Raw genomic sequence first — 25,058 nt, forward strand, 5'->3', positions numbered from 1 at the left:
ATTCAGGACAGTGCCTAGTTTTCACTCATAATTTCAGGGTGTTAATATATTTGGGCTTTAAAATGCCTTTTTAGCAGTAGTGATAAAGTAGATCTAAAGTATCGATATCCCAACTTCCCATCTCTGTAAATAATGTCCCAACAACCACTGAAAATCTGTTTCTATAAGATGAATAAGAAGCTTGATCGAGGAAGCTGAAAAAATAATTGCTCTAAAAGTTTGAATGTCCCAAGGACTTTCATTTAGGTCATGGAATTATGAAACCCACCTCAGGAAGAGATAAATACACATTATTTGCACACAATACCATAGGCCCCAGCATAAGCAATACAGAGACTTGAGATACAGGCCCTAGTTCGCTTCTTACAGAGGCTAAAAATGCATGCTTTGGGTTAATGGTTATTGATGTTTTTGATCTCCATACCCCTTGTGACACATAAAGTAGAAGTTTCCACAAAGCTTTGTGAATTATAACTTTTAATGTTTGCTATCTTAGAAATTAAGTTTGAAATCTTTTGAAAGCAGGAATACACAAGTACTAATTCCATTATAAGAATCATGTGATCACATGTCATTGATCCTCTGGAAAATCCATTAGGCATCTTTATAAATACATATGTATAGCTTGACATATGATGTGTCCAATTTGATACATTTTTAAAAGATTTAAATTTTACCTGTATGTAAATGTGTGTGAGCCCAAGTATGTGCATGCACCATATGCATGCAGGTTCCTGTGGAGGCCAAAAGATCGCACTGGATCCCCTGAAGCCTGAGTTATGAGCAGTTGTAGGCTGCCTGATGTGGGTGCTGGGAACCAACCTCTGGTTCTCTGTAAGAACAGAACATACTCTTAACTGCTGAGCCATCTCACCAGCCCCCACTCCCAATTTGCTATTTTTGAATTACTGCGTACGTTTTTCACGGTAATTTCCAACACACACACACACACACACACACACACACACACCAGACACCCATAAACACTTTGTGTCAGTGCCACACAAGAAAACAAGATGCCAACTTTGTGTTAGTCATCATCATCTTCATCTTCTGTTTCTTCATTCTCAGCTGCAAGTACAACAGACTCTTGGGCAGCCCTGAAAGCCTGCTCCTCTTCCACATTAGGGTCATCCATTTCTGTAATTTCTGGTCCACTGGGATATTCTTGGTAAACTGGTGGTGGGATTGGGGGTGTGTAATTCTCCACACTATACTTATGGCCCCAGCCTACGTAGAAATTTTCAAACTTCCTGTAAGTTAAAAAAAGTCATATTCAGTAATAGAAGTTGACCATTACGTAGTAACGATCCAAGCTTATCCTGGTTAAGAGAACGATAGGGCCAGACCCTGTCAAAAATGTACCCTACATGTAAACCTCAAGAAAATGCCTCAGATTATTCAATTATTTAGTCATTTACAAAGAGTTATTGATTTCTACGATATTGAAAAGTTGCTAACCTTTGCTTGGGTGAAGAATAAGACATGTGGCTTCCATAAAACGGTCTGAGCCTTTTGTTAGGAAAGATCAATGAGATGACCTCGTGACACCCACATCTGTGACCCCCCCCCCCCCATTGCTACAGATCCATCTCCAAAGGTGGCCATTCCTTAGAAGCAAATGGTTCAGGGAGAAATCAAAGTTTTCTCCTGGTCATGCTATCGCAGTCAAGGAAGACTTGGCTCTGGCTTTTGTCTTACTGCTCTTTAATGGCAGTTCAGCTTTCTCCTGCTCTGTTGAGCTTCTGGTACTGATTAGGAAAGAAACAAACAGAAGACAAATGGAACTCTGTTCTTTCTAACTGAGGAATAAAAGGCATTTTACTATTCTCTTGATCCTAATTCCCTTGAAAGTAATAGCATAAGTAAAGCCGATTTTAAATAATTTTTATCAAGATGCTCAGAAAAAAAGATATCTGACAGGGAAGCTGTGCCTATGAAATCTCAGTAATATGGTTACCTGAACAAGACCTGAATGATAACAGCACCAGTTGACGTGCCAGTATGGTTGGGGGAAATTTCACAAGGCCCTACCTCTAGATGAAGAGCTAAGGGCAATCAGTGGATGCTGGGGGCGATTTTATATATAGATTACATATATATAATATAAAATAAAGGTCATGAGATTGAGAGTGTGGGAGGATGTGGGAAGAGTTGGAGGGGAAGAGGAGGGGTGGAAATTATGTAAATACAATACTCATTTAGGAGATTCCTCAAAATATTAAAAAAACTAAAAACGTTAATTCAAATACGTAAATTTTTTTTCCATTAGTCTGATAAACTAAGGAGTAAGTCAATTAGCTAAATAACCAAAGGCGTAAAACTTATCTCCAATTTAGTTAATGGGATAATTTAAGACGGAAAGCAAAATTGTGTTGCTCTAGTTCTGAATTTGATGTTTTTTTGTATTTCAGACATTATTTTAATAAATCTTATGCTGCACACCTAATATCCTAAGGATAAATTAAGACAATAATAGCTTAACATCCCCGGGAGAATATAATATCCAGAGCTTAAATATTCACAATAATTGTTAGCCACTAAGCAAGGCAAGAGCCATTAGGGGTGAACTCCTGTATTGCTGCACCTTCAAGGTGTTCTTTATTTTAACCTGAAAATTTATGTTGCAAGATGAGCATGCCCAGAGACATTCCTATCTACAATTTAAACTTTTTAAACTTGTGATTTAAGATCTGCAACTAAATATATCTAAAATGTGTCTGTTATATTTCCTTCTTAACCTGAAACTGAACATGCTCAGGAATATACTTCTTAGAACTCTACACATGCTAAGTCTTCTTAAAACTCTGTACACTTTTAAGTCCTGTGCTACTGGAGGAAACATACACTTGATACTGCAAATATGGGCAAGAACCCATGTTTGGGGGTGCTCACAAGCCCAGGAGTGAACTTACTATTATTCTGCTAAATGGACATACTATCAAACTGTCCTCTAAATTTAGTCTCTGTACTTGTTGACCAGTGCAGCCCTCAGACTTCATTAAAGAGTTTCTTTGTACAGTGAATGGTGGTTAATTCAGAAACTCACAATTGGCCATAGTGTGGAGAGTAACTGGAGTGCTCAGTCACAAGTGGGATAGCTATGTCACCCTGCCCCCACCCAAAGTTCAGGAATCATCTGTGGAAGAGGGACAGAAAGATTGGATGAGCCAGAGGTCGGGGAGGACCAGACTGAAACAGTATTTTCTGGACATGACAGGACCACCTCACTCATGGCCTCACAGCATCTGTGGTTGCCTGCACAAGATCCGTCAACATTCTAGCACGGAGGGGGGAGGGGATCATGAGTCCACCCCTAACAGAGAAGCTACAGACAGTTGACACCTTTTGGAGGAGGGAGAGTCAGTTTTCTTTAAGGATGTGGCTTCTGGTAGGGGACCATACATGGCTGGATGACCCCACACCCAGAAGTATATGGACAGTACAAACTTAGGTCAATGAGTTATTAAATTTTAAAAAAGGATACAAAGTTGGGGGGAGGGGTTGGGGGTGAACACGACAAAATAAATTGAATTAAATTCTCATTTTTTTTTTTTTAAAGCTCTCGGTACACTCAGTAAAGTTGCCTGCTCCAGGTAAACGTATGGGCTCCCTGAACGAAATCAGCATTATTTCCATTGCTTTGACATTAATACTAGTGTTCTCCTCACCTGCTGTGGGCAATAAATCTTTCTTTATTTTTTTTCTCTCTTTTGAGAGAGGGTCTCCCTGTAACCCCAGCTGGCCTGAAACTTGCTCTGCAGGCCAGCCTGGCCTTGATCTCACAGAGATCCACTTGCCTCTGCCTTTGGAATGCTGGGATTAAAAGGCGTGCAGCATGATGCCGAGCGAGCTCTTTCTCTTTTCTTTTATGTCTTGGTAGAGCTTGATTTGACTTTGCCCTCATCAAAATGCAAATCCCATTGAGTGTGGATACATAAAGGCTTTGTATGTGGCCAGATACTTACTTGCCATTGGAAAAGGCATATGCTCCAGGCCAAAGATTGGATCGAAGGACTGCGATAGCATATTGTGGAATCAGATTTGAGGACAGACGTGTTGTCCAAGAGGGTATATTCTGAACCTCTGGAACCCAATGAGAAATTAAAAAGTTTAACACTTAAATAGTTAGAATCTATGGCTCAACTGAAGTTATTTTTATAAATCTGAAACACAGTCATCTGCACATTTGCTAAAAAAAGAAGTTAAAACAACAGCTTAACAAAATTAGGAGAGTATTTTACACATGTTTTAGAACAGTAAGACAACAACTATATACATATGCACAGTTTTTGCTACAGAGACTTTACAAAAGAAGAGGATTCATGAGGCTGGAGAGATGGCTCAGTGGTTAAGAACACTGACTGCTCTTGCAGAGGACCCAGATTTGTTTCTCAGTACCGACATGGCAGATAACTACCATCTGTAACTCCAGTACCAGGGGATCTGACACCCTCTTCTGACCTCTGCGGGCACTGCACAGCACAGATAATACACATATGCAGGCAATATTCTCATACATATATAATAAAAATAATAAAATATTTTTTAAAAGAAGAGGATTTGTGTGGTGGGGGATTAGTATGGTGGCCAAATGGAAGGTCAAATTTTTACCATGGAAGAGACTTAAGATTTTCAAGCAAAGTAGACTAGGAAGAAACAGGGATGAGTAGATTACAAACCAAAGCTAGCACCACATGTGGCATCTTACTATAGCTTAGCCATGTGTTTAGGGTGTACAGAATGCAAGACAAAAATGATGGTAACCTTTCCCTTTAGAGCTCCACCCACTCCTGTGTCCTCCTTGTGTCGTTTCTTCAGCCTCTGCCAGCTTGGTGATATGGCCAGAAACATTCTTTCCTCCCACCCTTCCAGAGCCCAGGAAGGGGAGAAGGGATGAGACTAGCTTCCTGTCCACTTTTCAGAGGTTTCTGGTGATTGAATATTTACCCTGTGATGTATATAATGTAGTTTATGAGACTGTTGAGTAAAATTACCTAAATCTTCAGAGAGTGGTGTCAAAAGAGGAGGCCCCACTTCCTGTTCTATGTAGTCAGGTTCTTCTCCTTTTTCTTCATCCTCTTCCTCTTCCTCTTCCTCATTTTTTTGTATAGGATTGTACCAATTACAGCGACCCTGGGGATGAATGATGCAAGGTTTAATGTTTTAGTAACAAACTAATAAAACAAAACAAACTCAGAATATCCATTTTGATTGCTCAAGATGAAGCTTCATTATGTGGGAAACTGGCCATTCATTCATTTATTGTCATTAATTTGCTATTTTGATACTCACCGTGTAGCTCAGGTTGATCTGAAACTTGTGATCCTTGTGCCTCTGCCTCATGAGGGATGGACTGCTGGCATGTGCCAGCATATCCAGCTCATTCACTCTTTCTATATGTTTAGAATATACTCTTTCTCTCTGGTTACTTCAAGAAAAATAAATAAACTATAAATAAATGAATAAATAAAATAAAAAAAGCTGAGTATGGTGGCACATGCCTTTAATCTCAACACTCAAGAGGCAGAGACAGGTGAATCTCTGAGTTTGAGTTAGCCATGGCTACAGAGTGAGACCCTGTCTCAAAAAAACCTCCCCCAAACAAGCTACACAAAATAAAAACAAAACAAAAAAACACCTCTGTACTCATTATTTTAATAATTTGCCACTTTTTACATTTTTTTTATTATGTATATATGTATGTCCATGTATGGGTATGTGCAGATGAATGCAGGTGCCTGAGGAGGCCAGAGGCATTGGATCTCCTGTTACTAGAGTTACTGGCAGTTGTCAGCTGCCAAATATAGGTACTTGGAACTAAACTTCAGTCCTCTTCAAGGGTAGTTGCAGTCTTAACTACTGAGCCATTTCTCCGGCCCCTCAAATATTAGCTCTTATCTAGTGATATTAAGAGCATCTCTTATCTAGATCAAGGTATAAGGAAGATTTTCTGCCTGCAGATGGGGCAGTATAGCAGAGTGGGAAAGGGGAAGGGCTTTGGTCCACTCTTCACAGCCTCACATTTAACAATATTACTTATTAGCTGTAGCTGCTTTGCCATGCTTCCTAACCTGTCTGCTTATTCTTCATCTGTAAAATAAAGATAGCAATAAAATAAAACTGCAACTTTCATAGGGCTGTTGTGAGGATTAAATCATATATAATTAGACATGACTATGCAATTTAATACATAAAGTGTTAGTAACAGCATCTAGCACTGTAGGTTCTCTATAACTTCTGTACAAAACTGTCTTTTGTTTCTGTTATAATCCTTTTGTGCTCTTGATATAAAACTTGCATGTTGTGGTGGTTTGAATGAAAATCCCCTGCCCCCCCGCCCCCCATAGGCTCCAAGTATTTGGATGTTTTGTCCCCGGTTGATGGTGCTGTTTTGGGAGGCTTTTGGAGGTGTGGCCATGCTGGAGGAAGCACACCACGGAGGGTGGATTTGAGAGTTCTTATTAAGCCTTGCCAGATTTCCAGTATCTCTCTACTTCCTGTGCCTGCTTGAAGACGTGATTGTACTTAGCTTTCTGCTCCTACTCTGGCCACTTCACCATGCCGCCCCACCATGGAGGTCTCTAATCCCTCTGGAACCTGGAACTGTAAGCTCAAATAAAGTCTTCTTCCTATAACTTCCCTTGGTCATGGTGTTTTATCAGAGCAACAGAAAAGTAACTAAGACACATGTATTATAGAAATAGAATGAAAGACATATCAATATTTAAATTAAAACAAATAGAATGACTGCAGACCACACAAAATATAAATCTGTAAATTTCTAAAATGCACTCCTACCTGAGGTAGAATATGTTGTACATGATGAACCCAGTTGGATAGAGATTCCACTAGGTCAGTCACTTGGATGCCTTCAAAATCAGGGTTTTCCTCATAGGTATCTCGACCACCTTCTATCTCTTCCTCCTCCTCTCCTTCCTCTTCACCAAACTGATAGAATCCTAGGGGGCTGACATGGGTTCCTGCTGAAATTCGGGCAATTTGTGCTCGTAAGTAATTGCTCTCATTTCCTGGGAAAGGTGGATAGCTTATGATGGCAGCGTCTAGTCGCCCAGTGAAAAATTTCTTGATTTTTCTTGCAGTAACAATTTGTGCAGGTGTAACTGGTGGTAGCTTCACCCATGGTCGTCCTGGCTCATTGCAAACAAAATAGACGTACTTGTTGGCACCTGTTCTACTTTCTTCTCTCGGAATAGCCTGTGGGGCCTTGTACAAGGGCTTCGGTAGTTCGTCTTCCTCGTCTTCATCGGCTTCACTTTCTCCATTGTCTCTTTCTTCAGCTACATCTTCTTCTTCCACCTCCTCTTCATCTTCTCCATCACGAAATTCTACTTCGGCAACAATATAATTCATTTCCAGACCCAAGATCTTGCCCCAGAAACGGCATTTTTGGATTGGGTGTGTATCAGTGAGTTGCTTGAGGGCAAGGAATATTCGGTAAGTCTCATCTGTCCCTAATCCAACTCCAGCTTGTTCAAAATAAAAGGCTGACTCCATCACATTGGGAAGAGAGCTTTCTGCCTGGGAAAGCAAACAGCATGGTTAAAATGTTCCATAGGGAGATGTTTACCTCTTCTTTTCTTTTCTTTCTTTTCTTTTCTTGTTTTGTCTTGTCTTGTTGACTTTTTTATTTTCCTTTTGGTCTTTTTGAGACAGGGTCTCCCTGTAGCCCCAGCTGACCTGGAGCTCACTATGTAGACCAGGCTGCCCTTGAACTCACAGAAATCAGCCTACCCCTGCCTCCCAAGTGCTGGGATTAAAGGTGTGCACTACTAAACCTGGCACTTGCTGCTCTTTTTCATAAACTACTTTCTCCACTACTTGAAATGCTCTTTCAAGATTAGATATTCCCTAAACTTCATATTTATAAATGTAGCTTATTAAATTAATTGTAACATATTTATTGATATGATAGTTACTCTGTTTTATGTGATTCTTAGAAAAAACTTAATAACTATCATTAATAAATATTTTTACTTGTAATTATAATTCTTTCAAGTTTGCTTGCTATTTACTCCACCTCGTGTAGCATCATTTGGAAGGCTAGTTATTGTATGTATTTTTGCCTATGCAGTGAGTTGTATGTGCTAATTATAACCAAAGCTGTCAATTTTATGTTGACATTATTGACCATATATCATCTCTAATCCTTTAAGTAAATTTAAGAAATAAATTTTTAAAAAAAAAATTCAAAATTTTTTCATATGAGATTTAAGTGACTAATGTTAAAATAATACATAGTATAACTTGTGGAAACATACATTTAGAACAATAATGAGATATGTTTATATTGGCATATTTTTAAAAAATAAGTATTCAATTAATGGTTTTAAATATATGTAAGGTAAATAAAAATCTATACAGTAACATGTGAGATAACAGAAAGAATAAAAATATTTTTAAAGTATGTGCTTAGCATGGCCTAGACTTAGAAGCATAAATGTAGTTAAGTGGTTGACCTTATTCATAATGAATAACTTAGCATTTAAAATAATGAACAGAAACATAAACAATTCCATAACAAGTATAGGAAAATGAGCACAATGGACTGCAGGGATTTATAAAATAGGATGCAGGAAAGAACCTTAACAGAAGCAGGACACTTCCAAGATGGTATTGACCCATGAGGAAGAGCAAGTAAGAGGACTCACTACCCTTACACTGACCTGCTCTTACCTTCATTGTCCTAGAAAGATAAATATCATGCCTTTAAAAAACATCATTCAAGGTCTTTATTTATAGGTGTTTGGAGTTTGCTTTTTTGGAAAAATCAAGTTGTCAACTTTTATTATGAATTAAAATTGAAGTTCTTGAAAACTTCAACTTGACCAGATAAGAAACCTTTAAAGGTGTATTGAGAAAACCTAGACTTTAAAAAAAAAAATGCTGGGCGTGAGACCCTGTCTCAAAAAGACCAAAAACAACAACAAAAAGTCTCATTACCAAAGAAGAGACATCTTTAGTAAAAATAATAAAAACCCCATGCTGCATAGACAATATAGATAGTTCTAGTATATCTGGTTAATGGGCAAAAACCAAGCACTTCAGCTCCAATCTTTTGTTCATTTCTTTTTCTTTTTCTTTTCTTTTTTTTTTGGTGGCACTCATTTTTTTACAGAAAAATTCATTTTTATACAATTGACACTAAGATGCACATGCGTTTCTAATCTCTATATATCTGATTGTTGCTAGTCACAGTCGGTTACTTTCTGAGCTCCTTGGCATCTGAGCATGGATATAAAGTCATCAGGTAGATTTCAATGGTAATGTTTTTCACATCTACTAATTACTAAGGAGCAAATTTTTATGCTTTGAAGAATTATTTTTTTATTGCTGGGTTTCATATTCATTTCTTCTTGTTGGATGACTAAATTGGATGATGATAGAGATGGTAGGCCAGCATTTACTCAGCCTTCCTCTGCTCATCCTCCCCTCTGCCAGATTCTTTTTTTAAAATTATTTTTATTTTATGTGTATGAGTGTATTGCCTGCATGTATGTGAGTGCACCTGTGTTGTGCAATGCCGCAGACGTCAGAAGAAGGCTTTGGATAAGGACAGGTTGTAACCGCCTTGTGGGTGCTGGGAATCAAACCCAAGTCCTCTGCAAGAGCAGTCAGTACTCTTAACTGCTGAGCCATCTCGAGCCCCCAGACTCTTTTCTTGGTGTGCAAAGCACCACTTGCTCTTCATCCTGCTCAGCTATCTAGAACTTTGTTATCCATAGCCCCTTAACTGAACCTTGAATGTTAGGATCCTCAAAATTGTCTTTTCAGTCATATCAGTAAGTGCCTTAAGCTAGGAAGAGTTTTTCCATTCCTACTCACATTTCAATTATCTTTCATGATTTTTTGATTATTATTCTTTCTCTCAGATTTTTATTCTCTGTAGTTCACCTGGTAAACTCCTACTTATCCTTCATAATCCAGGTGAAATATCATCTCTACTATAAAGTCTTCCCCAATTCCAAAGCAGAGTTAATTCCATTCTGCTTGGCACGGCAACTTCTGAAAAAATCGACATAAAAAATGTGATTTATTGCATTCTTAATATATGCCAAATCTCTTACTGCTTTTTGCCATGTGATTATCCCTGAGCATTGAAAAGTTTAGTTACTTGCTCTAAGTAATCCAACTACTAAGTGAGCAAGCTAGGATTCTAACTCAGATCTACCTCCAAAGCCCCTTCCACCTCTTCCCCTATCATACAAGGTTAGCTCTATTCCATCAATGAAAAGACATCCTAATTTTTTTTTGTCTTTCTTACTAGACTAAGAAATTGAAAGTCAAAATTACTTTATTTTCACACTAATTTCCTAGTGCCTGGCCTGTATCAGGTAAGTCACAATGTTAACAAATGACTGTGTGAGTGAACAAATGCTGAACACTGAACACAGGCATTACAGTGTCATCAAAGATAAATAAAAACACAAGCATTGTAAATATACAAGTCTGGAACACAGGTGTCATCAAGCACCTATCTTCCTGGTCTCCCTTTGCACTCTGAGGTGAAACTTTAAAAAAATATATTTATTTCGTGTATGCATGTGGTGGGTAGTGGGGGGATGGTGGTTCAGAGGACAGTTTGCTAGAGTTGATTCTCTCCTTCTACCATGTGGTCCTGGGAATTGAACTCAGGTCATTAGCGCCTTTACCTGCTGAACCATCTTACTGGTCCCTGAGATGCAACTTTTAATCTTCACACAATGACTCTGCTCTTTCATGTTTCAAAGTAGTACCTACCCTTTATTGGGAAGAGTCCTGGACTATGGTCAAGGGGCACAGGCTCTAGTTTCAAAACTGCTTATTTGTGCTCTCAGTCTACATCTTAGTTTTGGGGTGTTTTAGAAGCTGGATGCCACATTCGTATACTTGATGCTGACCTTTGATTAAGGAAGGTCTCCATGAGAATGTGTGCTCTCTGCCTTGTTTTTATGTGATGAGATGAATGCTCCCACACTCTAAAGAGATAAATCACTGTATCAGGCCTACTCCCAAATTCCACAATGCTGAAGCAGCCTTGTGTTCACTATTGCCTGCTCCTCTCATCTAGGGGCTCTGGGTCCCTCGGCGTCAGTCTGAGTCTTTCCCTATAGGCTGTTGCATCCAGGTCAGTACAGATAATGCCAAGGCCCATCCTTTCTTATCTTTCTCTGACAGTTTCATTTTGAAAATGGTTTATTTATAGCATCAAGTTTGTATGCATATAAACATATTTTAAATACTATGGTGGCAACAGACATGGAAACTCATATATATAAATTATAAGCATATAAGCATTTAGGAAACAGGATATTGGATACTGTTTTGAAATATTTGAAATCCAAATTTTTGTAAGGCAGTAAATTTTACTCTGCACTACAGTTTTATTTCTTATGTCACTAATTCTTTCTCCAAATATTTTCATCAAGTTGCCTATTAAAAGTAAAAGAAATGTTTTATTCCTCTCCTCTTGTATTATCACCCATAGATAAACTCTGCATAATATCAAGATAAAAGGAGCTTACTGTAAAAGAGAGCAAAATATTCATTAGAAAGCACTTTTAAATTTCATACTTAATTTAAGGGAAAAAATGCAACATGAATTAAAACTTAATTTTTATTACTGTCATGCATCACTTTATGACAGGGGCACATTTGGAAAAATGTCATTCAGCAATTTGGCCTTGGAAACATCACAGAATGAACTTACTCAAACCCAGATGGCATAGCCCACAACACACTCAGTCTTACATAACTGTGTGTGCTTTACTTTTTTCTTTTTTAAAAACAGGGTCTTGCTATGTAGCTCCTGCTGGCCTGGAACTTGCTGTGTAGAACAGGCTTGCCTCAAACTCACAGAGCTCCACGTGCCTCTGCCTCCCAAGTGTTGGGATTAAAGATGTGTGTCAGCACATTCCCCAGTACTTTATAAGACTGTCAGTGCAGTGAGTGGGTTTCTTCATAGTACCACCACCACAAACACATGAGGAAAACACTGCACTACGATCGTATGGTGGATTTTATGCCAGTAAGTGGTGTTAATTAATTATAATTCCATGGGACCATAGTTGTATTTGAAGTCTGTCATTTTCTAAAATGTCATTATTTGGTGCATAATTATATCTGACATTCACTCATTATTCAATGGGTATTTAATAGACAGTTATAAACACCAGAAACTTGGATAATCAGAAATGTGAAGAAACCATTTTCTATGATAGCAAGAAACTTAACCCACAGGCAAATAATAAAATCTAAACCTTGTAAAACTGTGAAAAAGTTCAGAAACCCCTGTGCAAGGAAGAGAGTGCTGTGAAATGCGCTTGATTTAGAAAAGGCTTTGGGAGAGATAGGAAACATAAGATGCAAATACCATTTACAGACCTGTCAAAAGCAGCTGGTATGATCATCAAGCCAAAGCCCACTCATCTCTAGAATTACAGTATTCATTCACAGTATTAAGAGGTAGCATAATGACTTACTATTTCATCTTCCAGTTCTGAATCAGCTCCTTCTAAATGTCCTTGAAGAAAAAGGGCCTTTTGCTTCTCTGCTATTTCATATGCTGGAAGCATTTCATTTTCACTTTGGAGTGTATCTAATTTTTTATTAAAATGTGCCATTTTCACATCTTGGCTAATATTTTCAATGATGTCAACAGCATCTGCAGGACGTTCATCTAATATCTTGGTCAACACATTGGAAAGATGATCGTATCTACCCAAACAGAGAAAATTCCCAATAACATGTAATTAAAATCATTTAAAACTCAGTTGAGTTTTAGGGATGTTCGAAAATTCTTAAGAGATTTTCAGCAATGGTTATTTCTATCATTCCAGATAGAACCTATTCTAGAACTTTCCCTAATAAATTTCCCTAATATGATGTGGATATTTAAGTTATTAGAGAAAAACCAGCAAGATACATAGTCTATATCAGGTGCATTTTCACACTTCATTTCTTAAATTGAAATCTCTTGGCTTTATACTGACAGTGATAAACAATTTTTTACTTTCTTACTTTAACTTATTTTCCATGCCTACCCTCTACCCTCAACAAACACAATATGATATTCAAATTCTGTTGATTCTATCTTTAATGTCTATTCCCTTTCCATCTTATTTTTTTTAAGATTTTGTTTCTATTTTGAATTATGTGTATGCATGTATATCTGTGTGTGGTATGTGCATGTAAGTACAAGTACCCATGGAGCCCAGAATGCACCAGATCCCCTGGAGCTGGAGCTACATGTGGTTGTAAGCTGCCTGATGTTGGTGCTGGGAACCAACTATGGGTACTCTGAAAGAGCAGTACCTGCTTTTAACTGCTGAAGTGTCTCTCCAGCCTCTACATCTTATTTGTTAAATAAACAATTTGCTTCAGTGCTTTTAGACCTATGAAGAGAAGAGCATATTTCATATTGCAGTCTACCTGCACACAGAGACAAGGGTCATCTAATCACTTTCATTAGATGTGGTGATTCTAATGTTTTGCACTCTTCTATTCTATTAATTTTCAAGTAAATTAATGAAATTGCTTTTATCCTCTCATAATTCATTACATTTTTTTGAGACAGGGTCTCTCTGCAGTACCAGTTGGCCTGGGACTCACTATGTAGACCAGGATGACCTTGAACGCACAGAGATCTGCCTACCTTTGCCTCCTAGGTGCTGGGATTAAAGGTGTGCACCACCATACCTAGCTCATAATTCATTACATTTTGTGCATAACTGATAGTTTGCATTTTCAAACATTAGGCTTACCTTGTGGACATACATTTTTGTTTTGTTTTTGTTTTTGAGGCAGGATCTAGCTATGCAGCTTAGGTTGACCTTAAACTTGATGATCCTCCTGTCTTAGGCCCTAAGTGCTGAGATTCAGGTGTGTACCATCATGCTAAACTATCTACTAAGCATTTTCTTTTTAAACTACAGGCTCTAAAGTACTTAGCAGGTAATGATGAATATTATGGAAGCTTTTCATTTATTAACTAAGGGACAGGATTGGAAAACAAGATTAAAGCAAGATATTTAAGTAATAGCAGTTATATCAGTAAAGGAAATTTTTCTTAATATTTTGTATTTGATTTTTAAAATTATAGAGAATTTGTAATATTTACAGTGATTTATTTTGAAATTTTAAGTAAATTCATAAATTCATGCCTATTAGTTAATCCAGGGCATTATGTATGATAAAACATTTACCTTAGATAGATGTTCAAATAGAGTCTGTTGAGTAGCAAATCATATTTTTTCAGTTTAATCAAATTCTAATTTATAAAAACATAAGAAATACTTTAGATTGTTCCATCTTAGTTTTTGTGAAAGATTTCTTTCTTTTTGCTTTTTGATACAAGGTCTCTCTCTGTAGCCCCAGCTGATCTGAAACTCACTACACAGAGATCTGCCTACCTCTGCCTCCCAAGTGCTGGGATTAAAGGTGTGCAGCACCATACCTGGCTGAAAGATTTGTTTTTTAAAAACCTTTTGGATTTAATTTTTATGTGCATGAGTATTTTGCCTGCATGTATCATGTATGTATATAAATGAACCCATGCATGCAATGCTTACAGAGGTCAGAAAAGGATCCCCTAGAACTGGAGTTGTTAGCCAGGATGTGGGTGCTGGGAACTGAACCTTTTCTTGGGGCTGGAGAGATGGCTCAGCCATTAAGAACATTGATCGATCTTGCAGTCAACCTGGGTTTGGTTTCCAGGACCCACATGGCAGCTAACAACTCTGTCCGGTAAGTCTGGTTCCAGGGAATCCGATGCCTGATTCTGACCTTGGCAGGCACTGCATGACGTGGGTTGCACTTCCATACATGCAGGCAATACACTCACACACATAAAATATTTAAAAATATTGATTTCATCCATTAGACTTTTAAAATAAGTATGTATTTCTTAAAACCTAGCAATAGATGTACATATTTATCTTATTTTAATTATGTGTATATGTTTGTGTCTGTGTGTGGGTTTGGGTGTGGGTTTATGTGTGAGTATAGATGCCTTCAGAATCCAGAAAAGGGCGCTTGATCTCCTGGCCTCTGGACTAGCAAGAAGTGCTTTTAACCACTGAATCACCTCTCTATCCCATTTTTTCAAACAAAGACTTATTTTACTTTTAATTATGTGTATGTGTATATGTCTGTATGTAGGTATGTGCATGTGAGTGCTGGTGCTCAGGGGGAGCAGAGGCATTGGATCTCCTGGAGTTGGAGTTCATTTTCCACATTTCTTAGTAGACACTCAGTGTTTACTAACAAAACAGGCGGTACCTCAGCAGATTATGATGAGGCCTTAAACAGATTCAAGAGTTATAGGTGATGGTCCCTGCTGCTATTTACTCATTCATTCATTCATTCATTCATTCAGTTTTTTTGTATAATCAGCATTGTCCTAGGAGATTCATATATAGTGATGTACAAAACCCACAAGGTTCCTGTATTTTGGGGACCTTCAGTCTCCAATGGGAGAACCAGGCATCAAGATGTAAGTCCATAAACATTTATAAAAATTTAAATGGTACTAAGTACTATGAAAGGAAAGAATATGCTATTATAATGGAGTTCTGTGGAACTGAATTCTGAAGGATCAGTAGCTAAGTAAGCAAAAACTTAGGGAAGGGCCCTCCCTAAATCAACAGAGTTGACTATTGTGGCTGGAACAGGGTGATGGAGGAGATAAAATTCAGAATCAAGCAAATTAACTTCTCCAGGAGTCTCTGCGAATCAGTTCCTTAATGGTAAAAAGGAAAGACTTCATTTGATGTTTTCCAGAGTTGCTTCTTTCCACATAATTTAGGTGTCTCTATGTTTATGGAATCCTGGAAGCAAGAATTTCTAGAAATCTACACTGTTCTGAGTTCTCACATTAAAGCTACAGTGGCACACCAAGAACATACCTTGATGGTTGTGATTGGTCACTATATTTTTAAAAGAAAGACCTAGCATGTTTTCCAAGTAGTCAGATTTCCTAGGACCCAGGAGATGTTGTATATAAGATATAGAACTTCAGTACTCCAACTAGGACAGTTTTAGGAAAACCAAAATGAATGTTCACCCCAGCACTGGCCTGGGAGGGAGCTCAAAGTCAAGCCACACAAGACCTCAAATGCTTAGATCAAGAATACACAGTATTACTGTAGACACATATTTTATAAGCATCCTGGATAGATGCTTAGACTTTACTACCATGTGATCTCTTCCAAGCCCAAGACTCCAAAAAACATGTATCTGTGTGACTAGGGCCTTAAAAGACACTAGAAGAATTCTCATTCATGCCCAGTTTTGAGTGCCTTGATATAGGGTTTTGTCACTAACTTTTCTTTTCAAGTAAAACCTTTTCAAATTATGTTATCATCCATCCCAACACACTTCCAACAGAGAGAAACTCAGTTCCCTATGCCCCCCACCTGACCCTTTGCTTTGCCAAACTTTCCCCTTTTCTCTCTGTGATACTTACAGATTTAAGCCTGATTTGCTACTGGTACTCTGCAGGTATGCCTTTGCATTCTGAATGGCCACCTCAAGCATGCTGGGGGTTGCTCCATTGGCCCCAGGCTTAGGCTGGTCCAGATCACAGTTACTGTGTGAATCTTCCTCCTGAAAAAGGTCAAATCTCAGTCCTTTTTGTTTGGAGTTGTCATGGCTGGCATCAGTTGGCTCACACACATCAGGTTGTGATGGCTGGGACTGTGGGAGGGTGCTTGCCTCTTTTTGACTTGTGTAGTGCGGAATTGATTCTCTTACATCAGAAGATGGTTCCCAAGGATCAGAATGGCGTGTCCCAGAGTCAGGAATCTCGCTAGTGATCTTCTCTGACTGTGATAAAACCACAAAGTCATGCCTGGATGGAGTCAGGGGAGGAGTGGAATGGCACTCCTGAGGAGGAGAAGGAGAAGGGGAGGGTGATGCTCCTGGTTCTGTGAGGTCTTCCAGAGATAGTCTGGCTCTGGACTGGTAGCTCAGAAGGGGGCTGCTCCTTGATTGGGGTCCAGTGTCCACTTTCTGCTCCTCTTCCAAGCACTCAGGTGATTGGGGATCAGGTTCCTGGAGAAAAGTTGCTGACTTTCCTTCCCATGGCCTTTCTGCTTCCTCCAGCTCTTTGTTTTCTTTTTGTTGTTTCAGAGAGTTCGAGTTTTCCATGGAAGGAATCAAGAAATAGAAAGTTCTACTTGAAGGAAGGCAATGCAGAGCAGTAGCTTTGCTGGGAACTTCCAAGCAATTTCTGGGTCCTAGAGGCTCAGCAAGTCTCAGCGTCCTATCTCTATAGCAACCCCAGGCTAGGCTTCTCTAAGAAAAATCAAGCAGCCCTGTTGCTAGGATTTTAGGGAGGAGACCAAGAAAGACGAAAACTCTAGTTTTAACGTGATTTGGTGGTGTCCCTGTCCCTCTTTTGAGCTCAGCCAATCCGAACAGGATTCCTTCGGCTTTGTTTGGAAACCTGAGAAACCCAAGTGCTCTCCTACAGCAAATAGTGGGAGAAAGTCCTGCTGGAGGCCTTGAAAGTCAGGTTATGGTGCAAGACGTATGTGTGGGGGAGGGGGAGCTATGGAGGCAGGAGGAGGGAGGGAGGGAGGGATGGAGAGGGGGGAGGGGGAGGGAGAATCTTGCAGTTTAGGTGACAACGAGATATTGTTTTGTGGACTAGGAGAACCTGAGACCATACTTAGGGTGCATAAATGTCTCACAGAGCCAACCAACCAACCAACCAATCAACTCTTGAGAATTTTGTAGAAGAACAAGACTTCAGTTTTGTTTTTTTCTCCTTTATGTAGAATGTGCCTGAAGAGCAGGCAGAAAAAATTATCTTCAAGAAAAAGACAATTCAGAAAGTTACCTTCCATAAGTTGTTCAAGGCTTACTTGTTTTCTGATGATTGAAGTTCAAATTAACACGGAGAATATAATGATATAACAATAAAGTCTTTATTTAATAATATATGTGAATTCATACTTTTGCAATGCTTTACAGCTGATTAGGATTATTAATTTATAGATGCTGTTTCCAACATGGAGAAGGTACATAGGACAGGACCATGTCTGTCTTTAGCTATAGATCATAAGATAACTAAAAATTTTGATGTTTATTTTGTTTTTATTTTAATATAAGCTAATTAATGCTTGATATTTGACATGTCACATTATTGTGACTTTCATTTAACAAGATGTTAGTGATACTATCCTGAGCCTCCCCAAACCATTAAAAAATTGATAAAAGCTGCAGCTCTTTCCCCTTCCCAATATACATGTGCGCAGAACCAGAAAATGTTGCATGCATTTCTGTTGGTCCAGGAACTCCTTAGAGACAGACCCCCCCACCCCAAATTTAGCATCCTTGCAATTCTAAAAATCAAAATGAAATGTTAAGAAAAATTAGAGTTCTAAACTGGTTTAAAATTTTTATTTATTATTACTTTTATTTATGTATCTTGAGTGTTTTGCCTGCATGTGTGTAAGTGCACCAGTGTTGTGCAATGTCTTCTGAGGCTGGAGGAAAGAGTCAGATTCCCTCAAACAGGAGTTATGGATGGTTGTTAGCTACCATGTAGGTTCTGGGAACCAAACCCAGGCCCCTGCAGGAGCAGCTGGTATGTTTAACTTGCAAGCCATCTATCTTTCCAGCCTTTAAACTAGGTATTCTGTTTTGTGTGTGTGTGTGTGTGTGTGTGTGTGTGTGTGTGTGTGTGTTTGTAACATGTAATAGATTTGGATTAAATATTTTTTTCTCCTTCATGGGTCTTTATCTTGTCCATTGTATTTGATGAGATATCAGTGGAAGTTTTTTGATTTTTTTCTGGAAAAAAAAAGGCAGTGAAAGGATGAACAGAGAAACAGATTCGTGGAGCTTGCTTATCTTTCGTCGTCAGCAGATTAGAATAACAGAAAGAAGCAGCCTAAGAAAAAGACCCTATTGTTCCTGCTTCAGCCTACAGCCCTGCCATGGGTGTCCAACCCACAGAGAGTGGGCTGCATGCATCCTAGGCTAGCTATGAATGTGGCTCAATGTAAAATCACAATTATACATGATATATATATATATCATGAGATTTGTTTGTCTTTCTTTCTCTTTCTTTCTTTCTTTCTTTCTTTCTTTCTTTCTCTCTTTCTGTAACTTGATTGCATAGTTCTTGAGCATGGACTTTTAGATGACGTCATGTCACAATGTCAAAAAGTTGAACATGTCTGAATCATGACTAAAGTATCCTGGAGGGGGTCACTGGACCCTCACCTGAGTATCCAGCCACTCTTCCCAGCCAACTAGTCCAGCCTTGGAAGACAAAAGAAAAATGAGGAAGAACCCAATAGAGGGATGCTTTTAGAAGCCCTTGTCAAGAAACTCCAATGGACTCTCATATGAACATTTGAAAATTTCCCTGTTCTGACTTTTTCTAGTTCCCTGTCTAGAACTTGTAATGCTAATCACTCTTGCCTTTACTTCTCTTTCACATCTCCTATTCATGATTCAAGGACTTTCTTTTCCCCTTAGAAACAAGAGTTATGCAATTTGGGAGTCTTTTAGATAGACCCAATTGATAGGCAATTGAAGGTGTACTCCAATTGCCTCACCCTGCATCCCTGTTCAATATGGAAGAAACCAGAGCAGTCTGCGTCCCTATTCCCTATTGGCAATTTGGGTAATCCCTTCAGAGGATGGTGTGATAAGAATACGAGGTAGGAATTCGCTTGGCAGTTAGGGTAAAAAGACCCCAAAGAAATGTAGCCAGTTTCTGAGCTAAAAGTCAAAATGTTGTTGGGCCTCTTAGCAACATAGTCTGTTCCAAAGACCAAAAATGTCAAAAGTATTTGGGAGCTTGTATCTAATCCTTAAATGATTTTAGGGTTACCTCTTCAGAGAGGGGATGTTGGAGGGGAGGGAGTGGGCATGGATTTGATCAAAACACCTTATATTCATGCATGAAATTCTCAATAAAGTTTTTGTAAAAGTTAAAAAAAAAAAAACCATGGTAACAAGCTGTTAGACTTAAAAAAAAAAAAATCCTGGAGGGGAAAAAAAATCCTGGAGGGGAGTCTCATTGTTTTTAAGATAAAAACCAAAGTCCTTACCTTCCCAGCTTCACAGTAAGCCATTGTCCACAGTACTTGTCTCATAAAATAGTTGAGAAATATTACTTCCTCTTCCATATTCTAGCATAGATTATGTACAGTTTACAACATTAAACAATGTTTAGTAAAATTCAGAGGAGAGTAAGTTTTCTTCCAGGACATGGTCTCTGGTAGACTCCCCATGCACAGGATGATTCTATACCCAGGCACATACTAGCAGAAGTAACTGGACTCCACTCCAAGAATACATGAAGTTGGGAGGGAGCCATGGTGGGATGGTTCTCGCAGGAGTTGGAAAGGAGAGTGCGCATGGATTTGGTCAAAACTCATTGTATACACGTATGAAATTCTCAAAGAATAAATAGAAAAATGTCAAAAAGAACAAAAAGGCAATAGGCTACGCATAATCTAGAGCAAACAGTGTATATTTAAATTGATTATTCAATAAAAAGGTAATTAAAAATTCATAGTGAAATCATTTGAATTTGGAGATTTTTGTTTCAAAAGGGTTTTAGATATAACTTCAATTAATTTAAAATTTAAAAATTGCATTTTTTGGCTTTATGTGTGTGTATATGTGTGCATGCATGTCTGTGAGTGCACATACTCACATGTGAAAACACAGGACTTGTGTGGAGGCTAGAGGACAATTTGCAGGAGTCGATTCTCTTCTTCCACCAAGTGGGCCTCAGGGATTGAACTTGGGTCATGTTAGGTTTGGTGGCAAGCATCTTTACATGCCAAGCCATCTTGCAGGCCCTAGACCAGATTTTTATAACTAGGCTTAAATACGGGGCTGGAGAAGTGGTTCAGTTGTTAAGATCACTGGCTGCTCTTGCAGAGGACCCTAGTTCAAGTACTAGCACCCACATGGTGGGTAACAATGGTTTGCAACTCCAGTTCCAGGGTATCTGACACCCTCTTCTGATCTCTGAGGGCATTGCACAATGCTGGTGCACATAATACATGCAGGCAATATACTCATACACATGAAATAAAAATAATAAAAACATTTAAAAAATATGTAGGCTTGACTATATAGAAGGGTGAATAAAAGACAATTCTTAGACTGGGCGTGGTGTCACATACCTTTAACCCCAGCACTTGGGAGGCAGAGGCAGGCAGATCTCTATGAGATCGAGGTCAGCCTGATCTACATAGTGAGTTCCAGGCCAACTGGGCTACAGAGAGATCCTGTCTCAAACAGACCAAAATAATAATAATAATAATAATAAGAAGAAGAAGAAGAAGAAGAAGAAGAAGAAAGGAAAGACAGTATTTACCACCATGTCATCCCTATAGTCCTGTGATCTGGCCAGTTTTCCTTCTTTTCTTCATCTTTGAAAATTTTCTAATAGCTGCTTCATGTGGTTTATTAGAAGTTCCGTTAATTGATGGATTTCATTATTAAAGACATTTTTATTTTTGTGTATGAGTGTATTGAGTTTGCCTATGTGTATGCTTGTGCTCCATGTGTGTGAAGTGACCATAGAGGTCAAAAGAGGGCATTGGAATCCCTGAAACTAGAGTTACAAGCAGTTGTGAGCCACCATGTGGTGCTGGGAACTAAACCCAGGTACTGTACAGGAGCAGCAAGTGTTCTAAGCCATCTTTCCAGCCCCAAAGGTTTATTTATTTTTATGTGTATGTGTATGACTACATGAGTTTATGAGTACCACATGCATGCAGGAGTCCATGGAGGCCAGAGAGGGCTTTGGACCTGGAGCTCTAGGCAAGTGGTGAGCCACTTAACCAGAGTACTGGGAACTGAACTTGGGTCCTCTGTAAGAGCAGAAAATGTTCTTGACCACTGATTCACTTCTCTAGCTAAAAATCATTTTATTTTGTGTGTGTATGTGTGTGCACCACAGTATGTGTGGAGGCTAGAAGACAACTTGCAGAAGTCAGTTCTCTCCTTCCACTGTGTGGATCCTGGGGATTGAACTCAAGTCATTAGGCTAGGAGGCAACTGCCCTTTACCTACAGTGACATCTCACTGTAGCTGTTGATTATCTCCAAGATGTTCTCGCTTAGCAGCTTGCATCGTGTCCTCCAAAACTATGAGAGCTAGCCTTCAAGTTCTGGGAGGCAGTCAAGGACTGTGGCAATAGCCTGTAATTTTGAGTAGTCTCTTAGACTACCCAGGCCAACAACTCAAAGGGAGGTTACTCTTGTCTGGCACTGTTTCATGTTACATAATCCTCAGATATATGCATGGATTCATATAGAGATACTTTATTTGCAATTTTTCAGTATACTTTTGAAATGATACATTTCTCTCTGGTTTTTCACACCACCTAAGCAGTATTTATCTCTCTCCTGTCTCTCTCTAACTCTCCCTCCTCCCTCCCCAGTTAAAGCATCCCAATTTCCCCCATCTCAACCTTGATAATGCCTGTTTCCTATGATCCCTCTCCTAAGCTCCTTCTTCCCCTTTGCTCCCATGGATCCTTGTATAACTCTCCTTCTTCCCATGCCAGTTGGATGCTCCCATTTTACCAATTTCCCCCTTGATAACACTAGGCTCCTACTGTTCCTCTCTCTCAGGCTCCTTCTTTCCTTTTACCTCTCTGGTTCCTTTCCATTTTCCTGGCTCTTACAGTTACAACAGGGTATATACCCACATGTAACAATTTGGTGCTAAGATCCCAAGATGGGAGAGAACATACGTTGTTCTTATTTTATAAGTCTGTGCTACTTCACTTAGTACAACAGTTTCTAGTTCTGTCCATTTACCTGCAAATTTCATGATTTCATCTTTCACTGAGTAGAACTCCATTGGGTAAATGTACCACCTTTTTCATTATCCACTCATAAGTTGAGGGACACTCAGGTTACTTCCGTATCTTAGTTATAGTGAAAAGATCAGCAACAAACATTGATGTACAGGTATCCAGGTATCTTTGCAGTAGTATGAGTCCTTTGGGTATATGCCAAGGAAGTGTATAATTGGATCATATGCTAGGTTCATTTTTAGGTTTTTTTTTTTTTTTTTTGTCTTTTTGTGATAGAGTCTCCCTGTAGCCCCAGCTGGCCTGGAACTCACTATGTAGACCAGGATGGCCTTGAACTCACAGAGATCTACCTGCCACTGCTGCTTCTGCCTCCTGAGTGTTGGGATTAAAGGTGTGTGCCACTACGCCCAGAGTTTTCCCACTGCATTCCATAGAGGGTGCACAAGTTTCCAGTCCCGCCAGAAGTGAATGAGCAGTCCCCTTTCCCCACATCCTCTCTAACATTTAGTATCATTTGTTCTCTGGATCTTAGCCATTCTGACTGGAGTAAGATGAAATCTTAAAGTGATTTTGATTTGCAATTCCATAATTACTAAGGATGTTGAATATTTTTAAAGGTGATTTTTTACCCTTCTTTACTTCTTTAAAAAGTTCTCTGTTCAGATCCATAGCTCATCTTTTTAAAAAAACAATTCGTTGAGAATTTCATATATGCATATAGGGTATTTTGATCAAATCCATGACCACTCCCTTCCCTCCAACTCCTCCCATATCTTCCCGTCACTTTTTTTCTGATAATTTCATATACTCTTTCTTCTTCTTTTCTTTTCTTATGGGGCTTTTTGCTACTCTAACATTCCCCCTCTGAAGAGGTAACCCTAAAATCTTTTAAGGATTAGATAAAAGCTCCCAAATACTTTAGACATTTTTGGCCTTTGGAACAGAGTATGTTGCTAAGAGGTCCAGGACATTTTGACTTTTAGCCAAGAAACTGGTTACATTTCTTTGGGGTCTTTTTACCCTAACTGCCAAGAGAATTCCTACCTCCTATTCTTATCACACCATCCTCTGAAGAGACTACCCAACTTGCCGGTAGGAAATTGGGATGCACACTGCTCTGGCTTCTTCCATGTTGAAGGGGGACGCAGGGTGAGCCAACTGGGATACTCCTTCAGTGGTCTACCTAAAAGATGCCCAAATTGCATAACTCCTTTTTTTTTGTGAAGGAGAAGTAATGCCAAGAGTCATTAGCGTTACAAGTTCTAGATAGGGAACTAGAAAAAAGTCAGACCAGGGCAATTTGTTCATATGAGAGTCACTGGAATTTCTTGACAAGGGCTTCCAAAAACATCCCTCTATTGGGTTCCTCCTCATTTTTCTCTTGTCTTCCAAGGCTGGACTCTAGAGTGATGGATTCAGAATTTGCTTTCAGGTATTTTGATAGAGTGTCAGTTCCCTCCCAAAGGCTCCTAGATAGGGTGAGAAAACAAATGTATCCATCATTTTAGAACAATAGCTGGTTGTCTCCCTTAGCTACAGGTGGGCACTACAGTATTGGAGACCATAGACCAATGTCTTACATCTGAGCAGCACTTTCTGATTAGGAACAAAATCATCAGTGAGAAATAATTGTCTAAATAACTTTTTATATAAATGGAAGCCTAATGTCTGGGAAGTGTAATCTCTTGTACTCTTAAAGAAATACACTGATGACTTTACTCTTTGGTTATACTTTCCTTTTGGGAAACTATATTTAAGACCATACAGTTGGCCCAAATAAAACAATTTATTTTCACACTTAAGGTCATTTGAGGATCTGTTCCTCGGGGGTCACATGGACTTAGGAGGAGCCCCTGGCTCATTTCTTTTACCAGTTCCATCTATGTGAAGATAAGTCAAAGGTCCTTCCTGCTAGACCATTTCTGGCCTCACTTAGAAGCATGGACAAGATGTTTCGCCTGAGTTGACCCTCGTCTTTGTAGACTGGACACTGGTTCAAGTCCATCTGGTGAGGTCTCCATGGTCTCCCTGAACAAGAGGACAGGTGACTCACCACAGTTACAGGACATTTTGAGAGATGTTCTATAGTCCCCTGGAACTTAGTTGACCTTGGAAGGCAAGGGGCAAAAGCTGTCTTTAAGTCCCTCTGACCACATTAGTATAGGCCTCAAAGTATGGCTGTTAAACATCCAATAAGGTTAGTTCCACCAGTCTGGTACTTTTAATTACCATGTGCTATGTAGTTAAAGCTTGG

General features: G+C 39.0%; 1 protein-coding gene across 2 annotated transcripts; it reads right to left on the reverse strand.

The window, feature by feature from the left end:
- Window positions 1-793: 793 nt before the first annotated feature.
- Rsph4a (radial spoke head component 4A) lies at window positions 794-17,255 on the reverse strand. 2 transcript variants are annotated; one of them, XM_008852184.3, is made up of 7 exons: window positions 16,466-17,255; window positions 12,483-12,717; window positions 6,802-7,542; window positions 4,998-5,136; window positions 3,969-4,086; window positions 1,025-1,253; window positions 794-832 (listed from the first exon to the last, which is right to left on the reverse strand). In XM_008852184.3, exons 1-6 carry the CDS (start codon window positions 17,146-17,148, stop codon window positions 1,031-1,033), a joined length of 2,139 nt encoding a protein of 712 aa, XP_008850406.1. In that variant the 5' UTR covers window positions 17,149-17,255; the 3' UTR covers window positions 794-832; window positions 1,025-1,030. The 2 variants fall into 2 exon arrangements, with proteins under 2 accessions (XP_008850406.1, XP_008850405.1); XM_008852183.3 differs by having other exon boundaries at window positions 818-1,253.
- Window positions 17,256-25,058: the final 7,803 nt, after the last annotated feature.

This window comes from Nannospalax galili, unplaced genomic scaffold (assembly GCF_000622305.1).
Source record: "Nannospalax galili isolate Female #2095 unplaced genomic scaffold, S.galili_v1.0 scaffold546, whole genome shotgun sequence".
NCBI lineage: Eukaryota > Metazoa > Chordata > Mammalia > Rodentia > Spalacidae > Nannospalax > Nannospalax galili.

Bases quoted from the DNA above. Each gene is read 5' to 3' on its own strand.
- Rsph4a (XM_008852184.3), bottom strand. From the start codon at position 17,148: ATGGAAAACTCGAACTCTCTGAAACAACAAAAAGAAAACAAAGAGCTG. The intron at 12,718-16,465 runs GTAAGTATCACA...CTGTTTGGGTAG, and splicing joins AGCAAATCAGGCTTAAATCT to ATACGATCATCTTTCCAATG. The intron at 4,087-4,997 runs GTAATTTTACTC...ATTGGGTTCCAG, and splicing joins ACCACTCTCTGAAGATTTAG to AGGTTCAGAATATACCCTCT.